General features: G+C 32.2%; 2 protein-coding genes across 2 annotated transcripts; one reads left to right on the top strand and one right to left on the bottom strand.

Annotated features, from left to right (window-relative positions):
- The first annotated feature begins 730 nt into the window (after positions 1-730).
- Positions 731-13,081, top strand: LOC125808018 (AUGMIN subunit 3-like). The gene is made up of 18 exons (XM_049487786.1): positions 731-958; positions 2,106-2,142; positions 2,845-2,948; positions 3,758-3,953; positions 5,363-5,429; positions 5,957-6,060; positions 7,029-7,113; positions 7,302-7,356; positions 7,745-7,876; positions 8,996-9,065; positions 9,449-9,506; positions 9,595-9,650; positions 9,836-9,988; positions 10,563-10,674; positions 10,746-10,887; positions 11,821-11,896; positions 12,362-12,457; positions 12,622-13,081. The coding sequence occupies exons 1-18, from the start codon at positions 783-785 to the stop codon at positions 12,751-12,753; spliced, it is 1,851 nt and encodes a 616-aa protein (XP_049343743.1). The 5' UTR covers positions 731-782; the 3' UTR covers positions 12,754-13,081.
- Positions 13,082-14,240: 1,159 nt separating this feature from the next.
- On the bottom strand, positions 14,241-16,275 carry LOC125807785 (uncharacterized). Its single transcript, XM_049487523.1, has 4 exons — positions 16,270-16,275; positions 15,943-16,164; positions 15,416-15,604; positions 14,241-14,580 (listed from the first exon to the last, which is right to left on the bottom strand). Exons 1-4 carry the CDS (start codon positions 16,273-16,275, stop codon positions 14,527-14,529), a joined length of 471 nt encoding a protein of 156 aa, XP_049343480.1. The 3' UTR covers positions 14,241-14,526.
- Positions 16,276-25,143: the final 8,868 nt, after the last annotated feature.

Here is a 25,143-nt window from a genome sequence, read left to right as displayed (position 1 = left end):
GCAATGACATGGAAAAGAATTACTTAATTTTTTGTTTTGTCGGAAACTATTAATCTATTTTTCATGAAACAAAGTTCAAGTATGTGTATTTTTTTTTGTTATTGGTAAAATTCAATCAACCAACTACCATGTTGTCAAAGAAATATTTTCCAAGGTCAATTAGGCAATTTTCCAATTTCACCAATCAATATAAAAATAATAATCTTACAGTTGGATTATCAAAACTCCCACTTGTTGGTGAGGGTTCGATTCTTCACATTGTATAATTCATTCCCCATTTTGCCTCCCTCTCCCCCTCAAAAAATAAAAAGTATCAAATGCTGTGGTGTATAACCCATTCCCCATTTCCCCTCCCTCTCCCCCCAAATAATAAAAAGTATCAAATGTTGTGGGACTTTTTGTGGCCTTTTTAGGATGTGGAAAAAAGTAAATAAATAGGGCAAGTGAAAATACAAATAGAACTAAAAATCAAAATACACTTGCACGAATTAGAGTTACAACTTACAACGCAGGTTCAATTCAAAATTAAAATTAAAAACTGGTTATCTTTTTTTCTTGCAGTTTAATTATCAAATTAAAAAAGAAAAAGAAGAGGGAAAAAGAAAACAAATTAAATTTGAAACATCATATCTATTGGGGAAAATATTCCGACACCAGTTGTGAGTAACATTTAAATTTCTGATAAATCTCCCAAATTAGGTCAGTGCCGGCGGCAAAGACATCCACCGGCCGGCGGCATTTTTTAGCAAATTGACAACTCCGATCTAGACCAGCAGTGAAGTATGAGCAGTGCGCAATTATGCACATTGCTTGGGGAATTGGGATACGAAGGTCACGGATCACTTGATCCTGATAGTTTCGAGTGGCCTTTTCAGTACGACGACGCTCGACCTGTCCTCGATTGGCTTTGCTCCAGCCTTCGTCCTTCCAATGTCCTTTCTCCTTCCGAAGTCACACAGTGAAGTTTCTCTTTCATTTTCTCTCTCTTCATACTTTCTACAAAATTGCTTTTGTTTGGTTGTATAATTTCATCTTGTTCGAAATTCGAGCTAAAATGCAATTTAGAGTTCAATTTATTTGTGGATCGGAAGCTCTACGAAGTATCAAGCTTGTTGTTAAATTTGTTTTTTTTTTTTTTTTCATTTTAAAGTTACTAAGCAATGCCATTTGAGCTACCGTACATGATTTCTTCTGTACTGTATACAATTTTGTGTAAATTGAACGTCTCAAGAGATAAATGGGAATTTACAGTTCTATTTATTATTTCTGATTCACGGGAAGCTGTATTATTCATCAATTTATTGTGTTTTCCAATTTGCAAAGTTACTAAGCTGTGCTATTTTAACGTCTTATGTTTAATCTTATACACAATTCATGTAGTTGTGTGTATGATTTAAGAAGTATTGAAAAACGTCTAGACATTCTATCTGCAAGCTGTATTTACTACCAACCTTGCAATTGAATTTGTTTTGTATTCAATATTCAATGTCATTTCAACGTCTTCCTTCACCATCATTAATGGGGATGTTATCATAATTGTGACTAGTAATGCTTTGGCTTTTACTTCTGAATGAATTAGGAGAATATCTGCAAGACTCCATCTTGTGTAGTGGACTTCCCTTCTCTCTGTTCTTTAGAATTATATTTTGGCTTGGACATCGGCCATAGAAGCTGTAGGATATATTTGTTAGATGTAATTGATGCGTTTATAGTTCAATGAGTTTACAAGTGATAATTGTGAGTTTTCTACTGAAAAGCATTTTTAACTTTCATCATCTCTTTAGCTTGCTTAGGATTGAGACGTAATAGTATTAGTTGTATTATCTCTTGAGCTTTCCTTTAGAAATTACTGAATGCTTTTCTTAGTTACTAATATCTTTTAATTTAGTCTTATGGTCATGATCATTTTAGTCCTATGTTTGTTTTCACTTATATTTTCTTTTAATTTAGTCTTATGGAATTTATCTTGACTTCACTATATTTGACTGCCTACTCTATCCTATCCTTCTAGACAAGTTTCATTTTTTGCATCCGTCAGAATTCTCTATTTCATTGACGGAACACGCTATTCATCCTTTTAATTATTATCTACTCTTGTAACCTAGGTACGAGCATCTTTTACATGAGGAGAAGTTGTTGGAGGTACGTTGTCATACACCCCCACCCCACCCCACCCCACAACAAAAATTAATTAAAGCTGAGTGGAACTATCATTTCATATAAGAATACTTTGCTTCAGTCTGGTTGAAACCTCAAGAATTTGGTGGTATGGTTAAAGGTGCCTTCATGCCTCCTATGGTATATCTGACAAATGCTGATATATATTCATTAGGGTGTTTGCATTAAGCATGCTCCTTATCTCAATTGTTAAGAAAGCTTATACCTTTTTGTCAAGGTGTTTCCCCAGATCCCACTTGTGGGATTACACTAGGTATGTTGTTGTTGTACTTCGGGTGCTTTTCAGAAGAGAGTAAAAAAATTTTGGTGGTTCATTAAAGTTGCAAGATGAATTGTAATATCTAGAACCATTACTATTGATAATTACTTATCATTTGTCAACCTTAAGATTTTTTTTCCTCATTATATGCTTTCATTGTATATTTTTTGGGTTGTTGTTGTTGGGAGTGGGGTGGGTGGGTTGGTGGGGAACCACTCGACACTATGTATCTACTGTATGTACTTCTGCGTATATGCTTATATTTATAATATATTTACATATAGATATTTTATTCTCTAGGAGTTTTCATTTAATAAAAGTGGAAGATGTTTGCTATCATGTCCTTCTTTATTCCTTCTTGCCACTATGTGTATACAAACATCCACATTTGTGCAATGACTTCGCAGGGAGAAGATCTAGACTTTGCTTATGACAGCATTTCAGCCTTCTCAACGAGGAGAGAAAACCAAGAGGCAGTTTTCGGAAGCGAAGAAGGATTGAAGGATATAAGGTAATGACTATTGTCTCTTAGATCTTTTGTTCTTTATTGCTAAACCTTTTCTAATCAATGTCAAAATTTGAGTGCATACAAATGCTCAAAATTACATTGATAACTTAATTCTAGTTTCTGAACGATTCGCATTCACATTGTGATGTACCTATACTTTCAACTGTATCACTAATCCAGCATTGTATTTACTCATGATGTAACAGTAAGTTCAATAGTTCTTATAGAAATTAGTTAAACATGCCTTTTATCTCATCTTTACTTTTTCTCGTGGTCTGTTACTCTTTTACAATTTTTTGAGACTTTCTGTGCTCCCAATCAACACCTTCATTTGGATACACTAATCAAAATCTCTCAGATTGCGGGAGTTAGCCGACCCTTAGAAACAGCTATCTATGAGTTCACACCTCAGATGTTATGTTGTGTTTCTGGAAATAATGTGAATGATGCATCAGGGATTTGATCATAGGTATGTGAAGCCCAGTCTTCTTGTCCTTACCTCGAATGCAACAGCAGTAGCTTATATTTCCCCATTAATCTGTTCAATCATCAGTCCTGGATTATCTTTATTCCATAATTAGAAACTGTATATGAAGAGGCAAATTAGATACCAGAGAGTTGATGAAGACAATTTATTGTGCACAAGATGGTGTATCTCTCTCTGAGTTCTTTTTTTGGAAATAAGTTAACCATGAACATTCCTAGAACCTTATCTTTGCTCCTTTGTATATTAAAATGAATTGGTCTCAGAGTAATTTGTTTTTATATTTGCTCTGCTTTTCTCTGATATTGATGGTTTGCTTAATCATCAGAGATGCAACTTTAGCATTAAAAGCTGAAGAATTGGAGTTGCAGAAACAGCTGAGAAGATTGCAGTCTCAATATGATATGCTCACTGGGCAGGCTTCTACATTGATTCAGGGAAGAAGGTCTCGAGTTGCAGCAACTTCTATTCTTAATGGACAGCAGGCTACCTCAGATGATAGCCTTTCAGCTAGGAATTTAGAGGTATGCCAGTTAAATGCAACTTATTTTATCTTATTTGCATAATTTACATGCAGTCTATACAGAGAATATCATGTCCTATTATGGCATATGCAAGGTTGCTTTTGATGGTAAATCAGATATTGTGGAAAATTTTAAAGACAGTGAGGCCTGGCAATTATGTAGGCAGGTTCACAGTAAACCCTTCCTTTGCTTGACCTGCAACTCAACCAAACAAAGCTTAAATGCTATTTTGACGGCAGACAATTTGGGAAGAGGATCAGAATATTAATAATCTTATTTTAAGTGATAGATCGAAGATGTTAATCTGACAACTGGTTTGTGGTTTTCATCTTCTTTGGCTTTGTTATCCGTTGATTATTTACTTAAGATGCTAAAACTCCTTCAGGCAGATTAAACATACGGGAGATCAGGTGAGAGATAGAAGCTAACATGGAATGTAGCACCTTCCAAGTGTTTTTAGGAGAATCTGGAAACGGATAAGCGGATTGACCTTTGAAAGGGAAATAAAAGATCCACTTGAATGATTTGAAGTGTGTTTGGAAGATCAAGAGTTCTTTACTATTACATATAAAATTTTCCCAATGTATGGGTGCTTGGATCAAATATTTAGAGGGTTTGAGCCTTGTATAGCATTGTAGCAATTCCATTTGTCACTTTTATGTTGCATTAACAAAAAGAAATGACATCGATGAAGTAGGTTACCCAAAACAATGCCATTGAAGTATTGAGCAAAGTAACATAAAAGAAATTCTTCCAGAACAAGTGTTTGTCGTTGAATTACATAAACTCTTAGCTCTTCGATTTATCATTGAAGTTTGTCTTTACATCATATCTCAAGGTGTTGATTAACCAGCTGTCTTATGTTTATGGCCATAATGATCAAAATTTATATTTTGCATCAGTGGAATGCTTTTAGGAATTCATTACGCTGCGCTATTTTCCATTTTTGTAATGTTTAGAACATTAAATGGCTGCATCAGATCTGCCCCTTTGCCTATATTTTTGCTATTTCCATTTTTTTAATGTTAGCACATTAACATGTTTGCTTCAGATTACCCCTTTACATAATCGGCCACCTGTTATTAGTGTATACTTTGGACTGGTTTTGGCAGCATGAATGTTATGTAGCTTTTTCGGGTAAAGAAGATACTCTTCCCCTATAAAGTTCAGTCATTGTAAAGGCATTCTGAAATTCTTATTACCTCTCCTTAATCCATATCTTTAGCAAATGCATCCACTAAAGAAAGTTGCTGCGAAAGACCCACTCTCCAAGTTGAAGGCATCCTATATTTCTTGTCTCTAATTCTGGTTTGCCAGTGAACATAATATTTACTTCTGATGGGAAATGTACATATATTGATACTGTGTAAAATTTTAAATGGTTTCCTAAAATGCTTCACTATACATAGATGAATGCAGTTCTTGGAAGGATGGCTTCTGCTGCACAGGAGTTGGCACACTATCATTCAGGGGATGGTACGTCAATTTTTTTCTTATGACAATTTCAGAAAATTTCTCTTGTTGCTTAAAGGGTATGTGTGGTGAATATATTAATTAGAAAGTTTTCTATTGCTTTAGTTTGGATGTCAAAACTCACACTCCCAGAGATCTTTTGTAAGATCTAATGCTTACAATGTACATAATGACTACTAAGATTCTCCAAAAAAAGATGGGATTATGCTTTTTCAAGAAGAGTGCTGGTTGCTGCTTTGCTTTCAAAAATGATGTGTTTGTGCACATGTTTTGTGTATACTCTGTAAATATGCTGCAAATTTTAATCAGACTAGCTGTATCAGTCTATTGCTTAGCTCACTTGGACGTCTAGGTTCCAACTTGATTAAGATTAGCAGGTCAAATGAGAATCTGAATTGAGAAAATTCTGTTTTCGTTTCTGTGCTATACTCCCAGACCCCACCTCAGGGACTAAACTGTGTATGTTGTTATCTATTTCTTTATACTATTGTGACTATTTCATTGATATTTCAAATTCTTTTGTATTGTAGAAGATGGAATATACCTTTCTTATTCGGACTTTAATGCATATCTGCTGGCGGATGCATCTTGTGTAAAGGAGTTAAATCAGTGGTTTACCAAGCATCTAGATACAGTACGTTTGGAATATTATTATTTTACTTGGTTCTTTCCCTTGAGAGCATTTTTATCTTCTTAACCTTGGTAATATCACGTATATTTGGAGACTCATCAAACCTTAGACATAGGACTTGGGTTGTGGGAGCAACATAAAATTTAAAGCTTGCACACAATTTTGGTATAATGTGTAAGTGTGAACTGATTTTGCTTAGTGTTGATCCATGAATACTTGTTGCTTTTTACCTGTTCATTAATCCATGAGTTCTTTTAGGTCTAACTTACGTAACGCTAAAGAGGTCACTGTAAGCTGATTATTGAATTTTTAACCTTTAAAGTATCAATTCCTTCCTTGGAACTTCTCTTATTTTTATGATAGAATTCTTGAAACGAGCCAATAAATATTATATGCTCTTGTTTTGAGTTATATCTTTCATGTTGAGTTTTTTCTCTTCAGCTCTACGAATATAGGAAGGCTTACTCTGGGACTTGTGTTTCTTGCTGTATAGTACATGATATGCAATCTTACTTTTAGATGATGAATTTTATAGTGGCTATGCATATGCAATACTGTAGATGAGTAGGTCTTAGGGTGTCCAGTCTGTACCCTTTCTGCCAACCTTGAAAATGTCCCTTTGCCTGGCCAATGCCCTGACCCGTCCCATATAATCTGCTCTTCTAGATCATCTTGGATCTCACTGGCTAAAAAAATGTGCATTTTAGGGTCCGTCTGATTGGTTGCTGAGGATGCTAAGTTAAGTTTCTAAATGACATATCAAATATTTTACTTTTTTGTCCTTAATTTTTTGCACACGTAGTGGTTATCCCATTTGGTGGGCTTGGCATTAGGATTGGCCAGCCAACCATTACAATGTTCATCTGCATATCTGAAAACTTTGGCCCTTCCCATCTAATCAGCACTTTCCAGATCTATTTTATAGGATTTCAGTGTCTTGACTTTGCTATTGCTGGTTTATTTTGGTTTAGGGTCCCTACAGATTAGTTGCTGAGGAGGGGAAGTCAAAATGTTCATGGGTTAGCCTTAATGACATATCAAACGTTTTACTACGAGGTATTTGCATTCATACACCTCCTTTCACATCAGTTCTTTTCTGCAAGTCGGATATATGTTTGTATCGGGATTTGCTCGTGTACTTATTGATGGAGAGATTTCTTCTCCCAAGAATTGGAGAAATCCTCCTGGCTATTGTGTGTTGATGTTAGGTTGATTTGTAAATATTTTTCATTATGACATGGCAGATCTGGAAAAGTCTCACCACCAGCGTGTTTCTGAATTGCAACGCCTTCGCTCCATGTATGCACCATTTCTTTTGTTTAATATTAGCAATTTATGTTTCTAATTGGAAGTGCAAAGATGTCTATCTGGACAATATATATAGGAGTTTACTTTCTGTTTTCATGTTTCTTAACTTTTTATATTACCTATTTCCTATCAAATGTTTTGGCTTTTATTGGGATATATCCTAATATTTCATGACATTCCAGAAACAGGATGCTTGGCCATCTACATTAATCGTCATAACATCAGAAGTTGAAGAGCATTTACTTTTGTGGTTCCTTTAGTATATAAATATAGAACATTAGAATTTAAACTACATGGAAATACTTCCCCTCTATGCCAATCATGAATTATCTCTGAGAAATTGTCAACACAGCTTCATGGTTGCCCTTCTTTGTGATAGATTTGGTCCAAGTGAGAGGCAATGGATAGTAGCTCAAGTTGAGAATGCTAAGCAACAAGCTATTCTTACTGCGTTCAAGGGTCAAGTGACATCAGATGAGGCTCACATTCATCTGGACCTTCATTCTCTTCGGTAGATGTCATCTACACTCTTCTGCACCTAAAAGTGATATATTTTTTGCTGTTCGTGTTCATTGTGTATTCTCTATTTGGATTATTGCATTTTGATGTTAGTGACATATGGTCATTCTATGAGGCTATGTTGCTTGCCATATGAATGGTTTTGTATCTATAAGGGGTAACAGGGTGACATCACATCTTAGAAGTGTGCCATTCTTTTTGTAATGGACTAAGAAGGAAATTGTGTCACATAAACATAGTGTTTACTTGTCCATTTTTGTTTAAACCTGCTCTGTAACTCGATTTTTGCTTGAGCCGAGGGTCTATCGGTAACAACCTCTCTACTCCACAAAGGTAGGGGTAAGTCTGCATACACCCCACCCTCCTTAGATCCCACTTATTTGACTACACTTGGGAATGTTGTTGTAGTAAACATAAACGGGAATAGTAGGAGTATCAAGGATTGTGATCATATCAAGACAATATATGGAAATTTTCATGTTTCACTTCTACAAAATGATCGGTGAGTTCCAATTAAACTCAAGTCCCACCACCCCCTTCCCCCCAAATCCCTCTCTCCAAAAAAATTAAAGAAGGAAGAAAATCCTTTGAAACTGGAACTGGGTGTACTTAGAGGGTTAAGAAGCATCTTTTTGTTCTACAGATCTTGCATGCTTAGTTATTTACTTATTTTACATTGCTTACGTAATCCCGAAAAATTTCTGACGTGTGAATTGTCATTACGTGTCATTTGTTGTTCTATACATCAACTATCACATTTGTGCAGGAGAATACAAGCTTCTATCTGCAGGGAAGTGATTGAGAAATCTCTTTGCAGTATCTATCATTGTTGCATTACAATTTCCCTATAATGAGGAATAGATAAAAAGACTTGCAATTGTAGATATGCATTAGAAGTTAGTTCTTTTTCTTTTTGTTACATCCCCAAATAGTTCTTATTTTGGAATATTATGGAATGTACTTATCTACGATCTGTTGATAAACTTTGTAGTTGTTGGTATCTCTTTATTTAATGATACTCTGCCGTTTACTAAGCATTGTTGTTCTAAAAATGAATGTTATATCCTTACTTGTGGGCTACTTTATCATTAAATTCCCTATCTCTTTGCAGGAGAAAACATGCTGAACTAGTTGGAGAAATCTCAATTTTATATCGCAAAGAAGAGAAGTTATTATCCGAGGTTTGTCTAGCACTCGTGGATTATCTCTTCTGGTTTCTTTGACTTGGTTTGCCCACTTCAAAAGGTTTGCAGAAGACCTTATCCCTCAAACCTCATGTGGAAAGATAGATTCCTTAGTTTGCTGTTTGAGAGAAGAGATATCCATTGGGATCATATTCCAGCTATTTATTACTGAGTCATGAAACAACAGAAGATGTCAGTTAGCACCCTTAGAGATAGAGTTATCATATTGTTGATTAGGTGATGCTTCAATATCAACTGAGGTGATAGATTCGGAATGAACAAACATATTCTAAATTTCAAGACAACTTCAAGAATCCTTTGATGTCTTTAGATTTTGATATCATAGTTGGGCATATTACCTACTGCAGTTCTTTTTTCAGACTATTCCTGATCTTTGTTGGGAGCTGGCTCAGCTACAGGACACATACATCTTGGAAGGTAATTATATTATCGTCTGACATTGTGATCTTAAAATTTTAGTTAGCATATATTTTTCTGTTGAATTCTATTCTTGTGGAATATGTAGGAGACTATGATCTAAAGGTCATGCGCCAAGAATTCTACATTAACCGGCAAAAAAGGGTATGTGTAAGACAGGGTGATGTGTTTCCTATACAGTTATTTTCTCTATTTCTTCTACTAACAACCATCATAAGGAGCAGATATTAATTGCTCGCTTTTGCTAATTTGGCATGCAGCATTTTCTATTTAGTACATTGATGCTTAGAAATTCTTGTAATTCTTACTTAATTATGGTTTCTCTGCAGTTCATAAATCATCTAATTAATCATGTTGCAAGACATCAATTTCTGAAAGTAGCATGTCAGTTGGAAAAGAAGACCATGCTTGGGGCATTTTCATTGCTTAAAGTTATTGAGTCTGAGCTGCATGGGTACCTGTCAGCAACAAAAGGCAGAGTGGTAAGTATATGCGTAGAATGAGTCATGTCACAGGACTTGAATTAAACTTGAAGAACCTTCATCAGCTTGTCCCTTTTCCTCCTTTTTAAGCCTTTTTCAACTTTCCATACTTAATGTCCTTAGCCATCCAAACGTCTTTTTACTTTCATAAATTGAACAATAAAAGAGATGAAGCTGGCATTTTGGTTATAAAATGTTACTGCAACAAAAATGACGTGTTTGTGTGGGTCTTAAAATTTAACATTTATGGAACAATTTAAAATGTAGCTGAAGATAGTTGAATAGATACAAAGGATTCATATAGATGACCCCAATTAATTTGGGGTTGAGGATTGTCAATTGGTGCGGTTGATTGAAGTACTTGATTTTTAGTAAGAATCTTGGGAAGTCAAGGTTGTGTTACTGGTTGATGCATGTTTAAGAGGCAATGTTGGATGCCCATTGAAATATGGACACAGGATGGTTATACCTTTGAGGCCTCTTAAAAGAAAATTTAATCTTTAATTGGGACATAGGAGTACAATTTTTATCTTTTCTTTCTTAGTTGTCCACTCATGCAACTTTTTTTGTTTAGGGTCGATGCGTGGCACTGATCCAAGCTGCATCTGATGTTCAAGAACAAGGAGCAGTGGATGATCGCGATACATTTCTTCATGGCATCAGAGACCTTTTAAGTTTATATTCAAGTAATGGATTTGGACATTGAAATATTACTTCACCATTTCTGGGTTATTATTCATACTAATCAATTTTTCAGATATCCAAGCTGGTCCATCAACATATGTATCGGCACCTGGCATTGTTCAACAGATATCAAGCCTTCGTTCAGATCTTATGTCTTTGCAATATGACCTTGAACACACTCTTCCCCAGGATAGAGATCAATGTATAAATAAACTGTAAGTTCTCAATTCTGTCGAATTATACCAGTGTGTATATAACTCCTCTTCAGTATTCTGACAGTATTAATCATATTGGGGTCAGCTTTGAAGCTTTATAATAAGATCTATACACAATACGATATTACATGGCCCTATATAGGACTGCCACACATTGGTTTATCCACGTTTTTATATTGTTTTTGATCTTAAGTGAACACCAACTTATCAACATGTGTAGTCCTGATGAATCAGTCTGAAAGGGAAAATGAAAACCATTAAATATTAGTTTATTCTGCCTATTGATCTGTTTCTAGGTCATTATAATTGTATAAGGTTTGTGTGGAACACACACTTGTAAAATTATCAAGTTGTGTAGTGTCTATGTCTTCTTCTTTTTTTGTGACAAGTGGTCAACCATGTGTTCATTTACAAGTGATGACTTGCTGGAACTACAAGGACCTGTAACTAGGATCCAGTCAACTTATTTTAGTTTCCTTGGATGTAGCTGTGAAGTGTCTTGAAAGATTCGTGAGGTTGTGTTTGTAGTAATTGTAGTAATTGCTCATGGAAGATGGGAGTTTTGGACCGGATAGTTTTTAAGATAACTGTGTTGAAATCATTTGGGATTGGTTATATACTGGAATCTCTTTAAAAGTTACTTTAGGTCACCATGTAGTAAGGGTGGCTAAGAATCACCCTGTTATGCATAAACCATATTTCTTTTACCTTTCATGATCTGTTTTGTTGGTTGAGGTCTCGCTGTTTAATTTATACTTCAAACAAGTATATGTTATTTGAATTCCGAGTTTGCTTTTGCTTTTACAATCTCTGCATGACTTGTACTCCTTCATAATGGCATTTCATTAATTTAAAATCAATAATGATGGTGATTTGAGATGTAAAACTGCATGGTGTGAAAACATCTTATACCTTTCTTACGTCATATATTAGGTGCACTCTTCTTCAAAGTTTGCAGCAGCTATTGTTTGCTTCATCAACAACTGCTCAACCAATTTTAACACCTCAGGTATATTATTTACCATTATGCCCTTTGCTTCCTGTAAATATGGTTTCTATCTCTCTTTTCCCCCTCCTTTCTATTTGCTCAAAGGCTTTCGAGGTTTATATTTCTTCCAGTGCTTAACTAATCACTGCATTCAAATTGGACTTATAGATTCCTCAGCTTGGAAATAATACATGGAGAACAACATATCTTGCTTTTGAATAGTAGTATCTGTTTACTTAACGGAGGAGTTTTTTCACTCTTTGTTTCCATAATGTATGGGTCATAATTGAGTGCCCTTTTTTTCTTTTTTGTTCTTGATTGTTTAGCTTACCTCACCCTTTCAAGTTATATGAATAGTCAGATAAGTTATACTGTTCATTTTTGTTTCAAAACCTTTTGATGGGTACTTGCTGAGCACTTCAGTCCCTTCTGTTTAATTTGAAGATTTTAATCTCTTACTTCACATTTATGTCCTTCCCTGTATAGACACTAATGAAGCAGCTAGCGATATTGGAGGACTACAATAAAAACCTATCTCGTGCCATTGAAGACGTGAACAGTGAGCACTTGAAGAAGAATGATGTAAGCTTTCAGCTCAAGTCTTCTTATTTCTGTCCTCAAGTAGACACCATCGCTAATTTCTTGTGCCGTTTAATTTCCCAAATGGTTCCTCTGTATTTGTTATGGTTTAAGACACGTAATCTCTCTTTTGTAAACTAATAAATGATATCCTCGTCGTAAAACAGATTTACAAACATCAAAAAACAGAGAAGACAATCGAGAGGCGAGTTTTTGTTGATTTCTTCTGCTACCCTGAGCGCTTAAGAAACAAGGTGATGGAACTTGCTGCAAGTGTTGGAGCTTTGCAATCTTCATAGGTGCTCTTCTTTGTATATTTTGCTTTGTACGTATTTCCGATGTATTTTGTGCATGTATGTAGCCCTGTTTCTTCTTTTCTACTTTCTGTTCAATACTTTTGGAAGGGACAAGCCCATCCCCAACCTCATGATTCATAGTATCATTACTAAACATGTGCCTTGCACTAATTATGTTGTATCATGTATGCATGTAATGAAAGAATGTTCCTAAGATTAGAAGGAATATTAACATGTTTTGACCATATAGTATAAATATTACTTATCTACACTTGTTTTCCTCCTTAACAAAGGTGGTTCCGCCACTACTGATGTTTACTGATAAATTTGGAAAAAGGAACTTGGTATATTTAATTCATCGGTAAACATAATTTCACTATTTAGGAGCTAGTTACTTAGATACATTATAGTTTGCAATACTACATATCTTACTAGATTTTGGTGCCTCCAGATACATGTATCTCGGATACATGGGGTCAAATTTATGTGTAATTTTTTCTAGATATATTGTATTCAAGTGGATCATGTATTTTGTATAAATAACATATCTTGTTCGCCTCCCTCTCCTCTTTCCCATGTATCTGGTATCTCAAATACATGTGAATCACTCTAGATAAATACATATACATATATTGATTTGCATATATCTGGGATACATACGAAACTCACTTACTTCCCTCCTCAATCTTGCTTGCCTCTCTATTTTTTTGTGAAAATCTAGTAGCAAGAATACAGATAGTAAGATTAATAGGAAATTCTTAATTAGTGATAAGATAAAATATTTTGAAAATATAAGTAATAATATTATATATGATAGTGAAGTATATCTAATTATTTCATTTTCCTCGTAAATATTATCCCTTGTTCTTTGAAGTTAAATATTCGTTCTCATGTTACATAGTGAGACTATGGAATTGTATCTTATCGAAAGTTGCGAACAATTTCCTCAAACAAATCATGTAGGTCTAGTTAACTTCATCTCTTCTAAACTAAATATTAACTCATGGCTAATATGAACACAAAATGCAAAACTCTTGGCAAAAGTTTTACATTATTATTGTTTCACTTGACTAGTGTAAAATATTATCTTGATTTATATTGTTATTTCCTCTTTAGTCAACTAAAGTTGTTCACTTTTTTTATTGCTTCTTTTGTTAAATCATTTTTTAGACTTTAGATCCTTTTAAATCCACCTTTAATACAGTGTAATCCATTAAAGATGCAAAAGCAAATAAGTATCTGTTTGTTTGGACCTTTAATCAGATCTTAAAATTTATGTTCCTGTTATGATCAAGTACAAAGATGTTTCAAATAAAATCATAAATCCACTTCCAATTTAAACATGGATGATTGGTCCAACTTGAAATTAAATTATATACAACAAAAAAAAATAGGCTTTCAGTATTGCATGTTGTTGCTCTGAAATAAACTCAAAAGTAATTCTAATATTAATTCCTCAAAATTATATAAATTACAAAATCCAACACCACTAGTATATATTGTACTACTAGTACTAGGACATCAAATTACTTCCAAGAAGAAACATACTGTTTGCAACAGAAGTTGAAGGGAAGTCTCCTCTATTGTACCATATAACAATAATGATATATTTATCTTTTCTTGAGATGACCAATATTCCATATCTTTCTTCTTCTTCTTCTTCTTCTCTTTTGGCCATTTTTACTGGATTTAAACCCCAAAAAACACTTCAAACATCTCTATAGTAAATAGTATATACTAACACACATCTTCTATCATATGCTTTTTTCTTTAAATTCAACAACCACAACTTGGCATCAAGCAGCTTGATATGAATCCTCGGATGCCTTTCTGCAATGAGTTTAAATATACAAACAAGTTAAAAGAAATTCAACATCTACTATAAATTGACCTTATGTATAAATGTAATTTTCCAACAAAATTCAAATGACACCGTATGTCCCATAGCTCCACCTCTATTTGAGAATGTTACATATTATAACTCAGAAAAAGCAATTTTTGGAACTTCTTTTTTAATAATTGAACTTAAGTTATACTGCAATTAAAATGGTTAAATAAATGCACCAAAAAGTGAATAACTTTAACTACCAGTCTACCACTCTCCATTCTCTTTTTATTCTTATTATTATCCTTTGTCAAAAAGATTAGCACTTTAATTAAGTAATGTCCCTTCAGATGTGACACTAGAAAAGAAGAGTGATCATTTTGCCTTTTATTGGTCCACACAGAAAGTCCCATCTTTTCTGCTACATGAATGGGTATTGAGTGATACTAAAGAAGAAAAATTGGATCACCATTTACCAAATTTTGTACTGCCTTTCATAGAGTTGGTTTGATTTGACTTAATCGAAATACATTTATAAAAAAATTTATAATATTTGAATAGAATAAAAAATAAACCAAGATTTTCTAATTTATATGAATCTTGATTTATAAGTCATAAGTATATACTTTAAGTTGAAGGAGCTACAAAAACTATTGAATTCTATCTACTCCAACCAAAAGTCTTTTAACTTCACCAGAAGTTAAAAGGCATTTGAACAACTTATAGATATAATTAACCTAAATAGTCATACATCGAACTGTTTCAACTAAAAATAATAGTTAATGTGCGTATAATCAATGTATAATCTATGTATACCGGTTGAAAAATAAAGAGATGTACCATTTTAGACTTAGGGTAGAGCAAGTCAGGAGAAATCTTGTAAAGATCTTCATCAACAGGCTTTCTGTGCACATGTCTAGCTGTTGGAAGTGGAGAAAGAGGAACACTAACATGCCTTGGTGACTCTTTCTCACAATTATCACACATAACCCATCCCTCTTTTCTTCCTTCTTTGTAACTTCCTTTTTTCTGCACACATTTTCACACTTTTTCACTACTATTAACACAAATGAAATAACGAAAAAGAGTCAAAAATGTCCTTGAACTATGTAAACAGAATAAAAATACGCATTCTGTCAATAATTTAGTCCAACAATAATGTGTATTTTCTAAAGACGCTCTGCTCAAGTAAAACATATTTAGTAAGAATAAATGCATACCAAATATAACTTGACAGTATTGAACAATAATGCACTTCTTATACCTACCAGTCAAGTACATTACTAGCTAAAATACAAATCTTGAATATTTTACTTAAATTTTGTAACAATTCAAACTATGTCATATAAATTAAAACGAAGAAGTACCTTACGACGAGGAACGACGATCATTGTGGGAGTAACAACATGATTCTGGTAAAGATCTCCAGTTACATACAAATCTGAATCTTGTGAGTAAGTATAGTGAATTAAACCAGCTTGTCTAGCTGATTCAAAACACTCTGTAAATGGAATTGGAAAATCATTATCATTACAATCCCAGCTACCAAATGCTGGAACTTGACTACGCTTCAAGTAATATCTGTTCTCCTGTATGCACAAAAATATTACTATTAATTTCAACATCATAATACTAATATACTCAATCCAAGAAAAGATCAGTTTTTTCTCCCCAAAAAATAATAATAGTCTTACCTCCATTGTTCTAAGGATTTTTAATTCTCTTTTGGGGGAAAAGGGTTTGTTGTTTTGTATCCTACTGGATATGCAAAGGAATGTGAGAGTATTTTTAAAGGACCTGAAAAAGGTCTGCTTTAGTGTAGTGAAAGTTTTTGTTTTGGGTGTGGTATTTAAAGGTAAAAATAAGAGAATACAGGACATTGACAACAAAATAACAAAAATGGTCCCACTATAAGGAATAGGTATAAAGTAAGTGATCCCTTAAATTTATCTTTTTTAAAAATAAAATGGGTAGGGAAAAGAGAAATGAGAGAGTCTAGGATTCCGTGTAGAGTCGAAAGTAAAAGTTTAGGTAGTCAATCAATTGATTAAGATTAAAATTTTATGTCCCTTGAAATTTCTTACTACAACTAGTTGTTAGTTTATTTTTAGAGCCTCAAACAACTTATTGAGGTACAGTTTTTACTACCTTATATATTTTTGGCGTTTGGTGTAATTTTTGATATTGCAATTTCTGATATTCTTAGTTAAATTTGTTCATTTATACAGGTTTTGTGAAAATCTAACGACTAGAATTTATTGAATATTCAATGAAACCAAAAATGTGCAACTTTTAAAAAACTTGAAGTGTTCAAAAGAATATTTAAAGTATCACTTTGGATCTATACCAAAAAATATATATATAAGGTACCTTTTTATGTTATTTAAAGATATCCTAGTAGTATTAAGTTAGTATATACAGTATAAAAATGCAGAGAAACAGAGAAAAATGCCAAATCACATATATCAAAAATGGGAGAGGCAGACAAAAAAGACAGATAGGTAAAGCAGTAAAAAATCAGCTTTACTCTATTTACTTTGCTTTATAGGTCGGAGGAAGAGAATTTATCTACTTTTTTCCTCTTATTTGTTGAGACAGTGTATATACCACTGAATCAATGAATTCTCGAATTAAATTATTTTTGATATTATATTTTTTTAATAATATATCTCATTTTGAGTTGAGGTAAATAATTTAGAACCAAATTATGTCATTAACTAACTATAATATAAAATAGGATTGTTTTACTCTAAATATTTCAAAAGTCTTCATTTTTTTTTATTAAGTATTATATCAAGTTAAACAATGTTACGTAAAATGAAATGGAGGTATCTACAATTTATTTTTTTCCTCATTCGATGTTCGAAGCTCACAGTGCAACCCAACAAATCTGAATCATGCACATATCCAGGCTCAAACTCAAAACCTGTAATTAAGAGTAAATCACTTTCATCACAATCCATCTCGACGGAATATACAATTTTATTCTATATACAAAACTACGTGACAGTATAATACAAAGTAGTTGCTTTTTCTGAATTATATATTTTTTTTTAAAAAAACAAAGCAACAAATCACTCAAATTTAAGGAAAGTTTCAAAAGTTTGAAAATAGACTTTTTAACCCCACACGCGTCACTATGGAATGCTTCGTGCTCCGTGCACGCTTCTGTTTTTTTTTAAACACTTGTTCTATTTAATATTTTAATTTCAGTTTTGATATACCTATGCCTCGTAAATCGAGATATTTTAATTGAGATATGACATAGAATTTTTATAATATTAAGATTTGAGAGTAAATTTAATTCTGTAAAAGCTAACGTATTAAACGTTAGACAAATTATAAATATATTTTTTCCTTTAATACATAATTACTAATTTACCAATTCAGAGGTAAAATTAGAATTTCAAATTTATTAATTCTCAATTTTGTACAAAAAGATATCATCGATACACTAACAGTTGTTCATACAAGATTTCTAAATCCGAAATCTTGACAGAACTTGTCCTATGTTGTGTCCCATATTTCGAATCCATAACATCTAAATTAGAGTTTTACTTAAACATAAGAGTTGTAGGTATATGAATTATCTTTCCAAATCATATTTATTCACCGAAAAAGGAGTTCTAGAGAACGAGATATTCTAAAAGTAATAAACATTACTCAGCTCAAAAACAGATTTCGGCTACTCACCAAAGAGAAGGATGTATCTCAAATTCCAGCCAAAAGGACCAAGATTTTCTCTTGTGATTTTGAAGAACAAATGGTTAGATAATGTTCTTAGACTTCATGGGAAACGAATTTCACTAGAAGAGGTGTTAAAATCAACGATGGAACGCTAGGAGAGGTCTATTGAAGATGAAATGTATGGGCCTAAATTGTAAATGTCTGAAGAAATGTTTCAAGGCGCCAGAAGTCTATTAGTAATATAGTATAGAATAGGTTAAGGGAAGGAGTCAAAGCACTAAAAAGAGGAATTTTTGACAGAGATATTTGGCAGAGAGCAAAGCTTTAAATGTACACAAGATCTAAAGTTTGGATACACCCACATTCTCATTTAATTTCAACTACTATTAAAACTTCCTTTTTTCAAATAATAATTCTACACTTGTCATGTTTATGGGGAGTTTGAATTTCTGTCTTGACTCTTGTGTATTAACCTTCAAACAAAAATAATATTATGTAAGGGGAAGAGCTACACCATACCTCTCAATTGATGGAGTCCAGCGTTGTCCTGTTAGTTTATATGATACGTATTAAATAAGTTTTTTTCCGTTAGCTTTTGAGGTTACGTTAATCTGTTTGATTAAAAAAATTACTTTTTTACATGATATTAGATGTCTAGTCTTGTACACGAGGAGGAAGGAGGTGTTGAGTGACTAGGGTTGGGAGATTTGTTCTCTTTATATGGACTATAATCCTCACTCAAACTATAACAAAAGAGATATTTATTGACAATAGATTTTTCTTTTTGTGATGATTGAGGTCATTGTATCTTGAGTTGCTAAAGTCAATATAGCAAGAATTATATTATTATCGCAAAATTCTTTATTTGTTGTAGTGTAAAAGAAGGGTTTTGGATTGAATTAGATCAGAATCCATTTCTTTAACATGATATTTGAGTTAGATTCATCCAAAATCATTGTCTTCAATGTTGGATCCCCAGTTTATATTGTCCATGCTCATTATTTTCAATGTTAGAGTCCTATATTATATTGTCCACACTCTAGATGTTCAGTTCTAACGTGCAGAAATATTGGAGTCCACACCGTTCACGTAATGAGAATTTAATCTCCATATGTTATTTGAGATAATTCTTCCTAAAGTCCATTTCTTTAACAGAAATTTACTGCAAAGAATCTATTAGGTGAAGGCAACAAGTCAAAGCTGTAAAAAGAGGAAAAAAATTGGCAGAGATAAGTCACAGTCTGCCTATGATATTTTGGTATAGACAGAGAGCAAAGCATTAATTGGACAAAAAAAATCTTAACCTTGGATTCTTTGAGTAATACACATTGTATTTTAGGAAGGTTTTGTTTATATTGTTGTCTCATTATATTACAATTAATTACCATACGTTTTAATTAAGCACATAAATATATGATAAGATGTTTTTATGGGATATTTTCGGTTCATATATTTTGAAGAAGTATGTGTGTGTTTTAAAGGCTTCATTGCGTAGATTATAAGTTTTATCATATAAAATATGCATTGATTCTCCTAATTAATCATACACATCAATTGAAACAATATTTTACGACCTATTAAGGTTAATGTGTATTATTAAAAGAGATAATATATTTTAAATAGTTAATTTATCTACATAACGAAAACTTCAAAAACACCTAAGATTTGAAAAAAAAACACATAATTTATTCAGCCCCAAATGTAATTTGAAAGTTTATTTATAAAATTAATTATTTTAGAATAATTTAATTTATTAATATTTGAAACCATTGCTTAGTAACTTGTGATTTTGGAAGTCTCTAATCCTCAAAGAGTTACACCAAGTTTAAAATAGAAATAACATTATGTACACATCTTAGCGCTTTAAATAGAGTAATTAGGAAACATAAATATTCTCAAAAACAACCTCTTTAAAATTGTTAAAAGAATATTCTTCAACATATTTACTTAGTATTATACTGAATATATTATTGAGATTAATACATCATTATATACATTTTTTTTTTAAAAAAAATGGTGTATGAAATTTTATCGACATTTGTGTTACTTTTTAAAATAATGAAAAGTTAAATTGACACACTTTGGGACCTCAATTCTTGATATAGCATTTCAATTAGACAAGTGGATCTAGTCTAAAATTTAATGATAATGTCGTGGTAACTTTATTTAGGCATCATGGGGGACAAGGATACCAGAATTTTGTCCTCTCATCTCACATCATACTAAATTTGTTTGACAATAATAGTGCTAATTAAGTTACTATTAATTGTAATATTATGAGTTTGAAATCGAAAATAAACATACAAATATATCATGCCATTATCTTTATATCACTTATGTCCTCTACCGGAACCAATCATATGTTATGTATTATTGTCTCCTATCCAAAATAAATAATTTTTTTGAGGTTTGACGTATGCCTTAAAATTAAAGATAGTTGAAAAATTCGATAAGGAGAAGGGTATTTTGAAACAAATTAATTAATATAACTTTGGTCTTTGAAAAATTCATTTATTTTGAATTAGAAAAAAGTTATTTATTTTGAATCGAATTTACAATTTTTAAATAAGATGGTAAGGTGATATCTTTGAGTGATTGATTATATGTAGAGCCGTCAATATGGGCTAGGCCCATTGGCCCGGTCTGGCTTAACCCGTGATTTGATAGGGTTGGACTACGATTTTTTGAGCCCATTTAAGAAAAGAGCTTTTTTGCCCGGTCTGAATAAGTCTGCCGATTTGTGGGGCTTGAGAAATATGGATAGGGCCGGCCCGTGGGGCAAATAAAAATTAATTAAAAAATAAAAATAAAATAGAGTATTAAAAATAACAAGAATCTAAACTCAAAATCTGCTTAAAGTTTGAAATATTATTATTTAAATACAAATTATGTTTATAAAATATGTACTACATAAAATAAAAATTCCCTAAAATTTATGGGGAACCACTACATAGGCCGTATCCTATGAAATATTGTCATAGTTTTTGTGTTTTATTATGATCATTGGAAAACAATTAGGTTAATATTTCTATTAAGCTATTTATGATTTTACTTGAAATCAAACTTAATAAATTATAAAGATAATTTTAATTGTGGATTTGATTAACAAGTAACAAGTAGTAACACTAACACACTAACATGGGTTGTGGTGCACTAGTGGGAGTGTTTCACCCTTAACCAGAGGTCTCGGGTTCGAGCCCTGGGTATGGAAAAAATCCTAAGTGACACTAACACCATGTAATATTGTCTAGTCGATATTTATGATAATATTTTTAAATTATAATTTAATTTAAAAAGTTATAAAAATATATTTTTAAGAAAAGAGGATTGGCCCGACAAAGCCCGTAGTCCACATACTTGTTGGTTGGGCCGACCATTTTCTGCCCTACACCGAAAATAGGCTAGCCCGACCTGGTCCGTCAAATTTCAAAGCCCGTATGAGTTAAGCCCGGATGGGGTGGGCCAACCCATATTGACAGATCTAATTATATGTCTAATTAAGACCCTTAAAATGTAGAGCAACTTTCACATATAGCAAACATAAAAATCATATTTGTATCTTATAACTATAGTTCGCATAATTGCGCTCCATAGAAAATTTTATGTTTGTTATGGAGCTATTAATCTGTATATTTCAGGATTCATGCGAAGCTATATACAATTTTATTTTCTAAATAAATTTAATAAAAGATTGTAAATTCTGTTACAAAAAAGGAAGGCAATCTCACGCAAAAAGATCTCTTTCCTTCTACGACTTCTTCATCAGTAGTGACTCCATTATAATTGCGTACAAGTTTGCCTAGAAATTCAACACCTTGAAAAATAATATATATACAATTTTTCTCAAATATACATATATACATAACTATGACTTACTGTGTATAAATATGACACAAATACAATTAGCGAATTGTATAAAATAAGATTTAATTCAATTTATCCTATACAAATTTTATAAATAAGATTATACATTGTACAACACATTTCAATTGTATAATCGTTTATATTGTATATATAGTGAGATTATTGTAAATCTATTAATGGAGAAAGTTGTATATTAAACCTAATGGCAAAAAAAATATAGATCTGTATAAATAAACATATAAAAAAGTACATATAGTCATTCTGTATAACATTAATTTTATCTGAATATAACATAAACATGTTTTATATGGATATTATATATTATACAAAACATTTCAATTGTATAATTGTTAATATTGTATATATCGTAAAATTGTTATATTAACTACTGGTAGTTATACAATAAGTTTGTATATTAAACCTAATGGATGTACATACCTGTATAAACAAACAGATATAGGGCAAAAATTTACAGAGAAAATATAAGACTAATATACAATCGTAACATATACAAATTAATGATTATACATATACCTGAACTTCTTCATGTTGATCTTGCTCCAATGAGCCAGAAACAATTCTAATATACAATTGCTTTATACAATAAGTTTGTATATTAACCTAATGGCTAATATACAATTGCTTTTCCTTTCCTCTTCTTACTTGAACTAGCATCGTACTGATCTTTGTCACCTTCCTCAATAATTTCAGATTGCTTCGATTTTGCACTAATTTCATCCAATCTGATTGGGTCATTCTTAAATTTGGATCTGATGTCTTTAATTTATTTGAATTTGGCTATTGAACCTGCAACCTCTCCAAAATTTTGAGTTAGACCCAAGGTAAATGTCCATCCATTGTATAAGTGAAAAATCTGTATGGATTATGATTTCATATGAAAGTTAAAGAAATAAGGAAAAAAAATAATTGATTTAGAGGTTTTGGCGGTACCTGAAATTTTTGAAATCGCGATTGAGAGCGTAGTAGTGAAGATTTGAAATTCAAACTGATTTTGTGGAGAGAATTTAGGAGAAATTGAAGGGTATGAAAGAGAGGAAATAGATGAAGTAAATTGTATAAAGAAAAAGACTTCCGTTTTTTATTTTATTTGTGGGACCCGTCAGTAGCAAGATATGTGAAACTGTAGCTACTCAAAGGAAATAAATGAAACAATAGCTATATTATTTATTTTCAATTAATAGTTTGCCATTATGCACAATTTTCCCTAAAATGTATAAGAAGTTTCATCTATAAAAGACTTTTCAATACAATTTCTATCAAATATATTACAATTTCATATAGTGATTCTTGGATTGTCATTACGGTAGAATATTTATGTGAAACTTTTTTAAATTTTCCACGTATGATATATGTTTTTTCTAATTTTTCAAGTAAAGCCCTTTCATCGGTGGAGAAAATAAGATCTATTATCCTTTTATAATTCAAATAGAAAAATAATGATCTTTTCATATCTTTTATGTGTGAAAATGATAATTTCTTATAGAAAAAACTCATAAAATTATTTTATTTTTTTTATAAAAAGGCTAGAAAATCATATCTCTATGTCATAGTGCCTATTGTGTAGCCTTAACCTTTAATGAGTGACCAACATAGATTGTGGTGTATTTGTGGGACTGTTTCACCCTTAATCAGAGGTTTTGGGTTCGAGCCTTGGGTATGGAGAAAATCTTGTTGGGAGTGTCACCTCCAAATGGGTCATGCAGTGCGTAATTCAAATTTAGTCGAGACTCCAATATAAACTTCGGACACCGGATGAAAAAAAAAAAAAACTTTCATGAGTGAGGACATAATAAGAGATCACTTGTAAGGTACTTCATTTTGGGCCAAGTGGTCTAAAGAGTCCATTCCGATTGGATTATAATTCTGTGTAGGCTTTCTTCATGTGCTTCAAGGTTAAACTGTATGAACATATAAATCATTAAATCTGATACATATATTTGAACATATGATACAATTTAATCTTAAAGCACATGAAGGAAGCAACTGGGCATATTCTGATAAAAAAAAGTATATAATATAATAATATTAATTTGAGAAGCCTTTACTAAAAACTTAAAAAATTATACAATTAACATATTTGTCGGGATAAAGATTACAATCTACCCATATCATTTCTATATAAACATTAAAAATAAGTACTAAACTTAACTCGACTCCAAATAGAGATGGACCTCATCAATCAACAACTGAAGTTCTGAGTAGGTGTCTAATAAGCGTTTTTTTCCGCTATCAAAGATAATTTATTAAAAAAACTCGAATTCAAAATTTTTAACTAAAAATATGAAAATATTTGTTATCATACCACACCCTCACTTTTTTTTTTGGTGGGGTGGGGTGGGTATACTATAGCTGTGAAGCATTTACATGAACATGACCCATTCCAATTAATTGTTTTCCATTTTAAAGGATAAAATATAATTATAAATTAATTATGTGACACACAAAAAAGATGGGGAACAACATTACCCATGGATAGTCTAATTAATTAAGTTGGCCCTAGACCAACTAACTAGCTTAAAAGATCAATTTAATTTTGTGTTACATTTACTTACCCAAATTAAACACTGCAACATTTGCAAATGTTCTACCACTTTTAAGTAGCATCACATGGTTTACACTTTTGTAACATAAATTATATTACTATTAATAACAAGAGAATACAGAAAGATCCATTTGGACAGCAATTATTAAGTTAGATTCAATATCTTTCTTTTAACATCAGAAAAATCACACGTCTCTATAATAGCTTTTAAGATACAACAAAGAAGAAGAAGGCAAACTTGTGTTTTATTTGTGTGTTTGATCTTTTCTATCTCGGTTTGGCTTGTTGAAGTAAGATCAAGACCGATTTCGTTAGTAATAAGGAAAAGGCGATTGAAGAGATGTCCTCTTAGTCATTGGACAAACCTAGCGATTAGGATAATACACGTACAAACATGTATATACTCGAGCAATATCTATGTATATTAAAAGAAAAAGTAAATCGCGAATTTAAC

Source organism: Solanum verrucosum, unplaced genomic scaffold (assembly GCF_900185275.1).
Source record: "Solanum verrucosum unplaced genomic scaffold, falcon-dt-bn FXZP01000183.1, whole genome shotgun sequence".
Lineage (NCBI taxonomy): Eukaryota > Viridiplantae > Streptophyta > Magnoliopsida > Solanales > Solanaceae > Solanum > Solanum verrucosum.
The sequence above is the reverse complement of the archived record's forward strand: the minus strand, read 5'-3'. Positions and strand labels throughout refer to the sequence as shown.

What these genes read in the sequence shown, in the direction of transcription:
- LOC125808018 (XM_049487786.1), top strand. Translation starts at nt 783, where the DNA reads ATGAGCAGTGCGCAATTATGCACATTGCTTGGGGAATTGGGATACGAA. An exon ending in TTGCAACGCCTTCGCTCCAT is followed by an intron (nt 7,357 to 7,744) that starts GTATGCACCATT and finishes TCTTTGTGATAG; the next exon opens with ATTTGGTCCAAGTGAGAGGC. An exon ending in AAGAGAAGTTATTATCCGAG is followed by an intron (nt 9,066 to 9,448) that starts GTTTGTCTAGCA and finishes TTCTTTTTTCAG; the next exon opens with ACTATTCCTGATCTTTGTTG.
- LOC125807785 (XM_049487523.1), bottom strand. An exon ending in TCGTCGTTCCTCGTCGTAAG is followed by an intron (nt 15,605 to 15,942) that starts GTACTTCTTCGT and finishes AAATGTGTGCAG; the next exon opens with AAAAAAGGAAGTTACAAAGA. An exon ending in TCTACCCTAAGTCTAAAATG is followed by an intron (nt 14,581 to 15,415) that starts GTACATCTCTTT and finishes AACTCATTGCAG; the next exon opens with AAAGGCATCCGAGGATTCAT.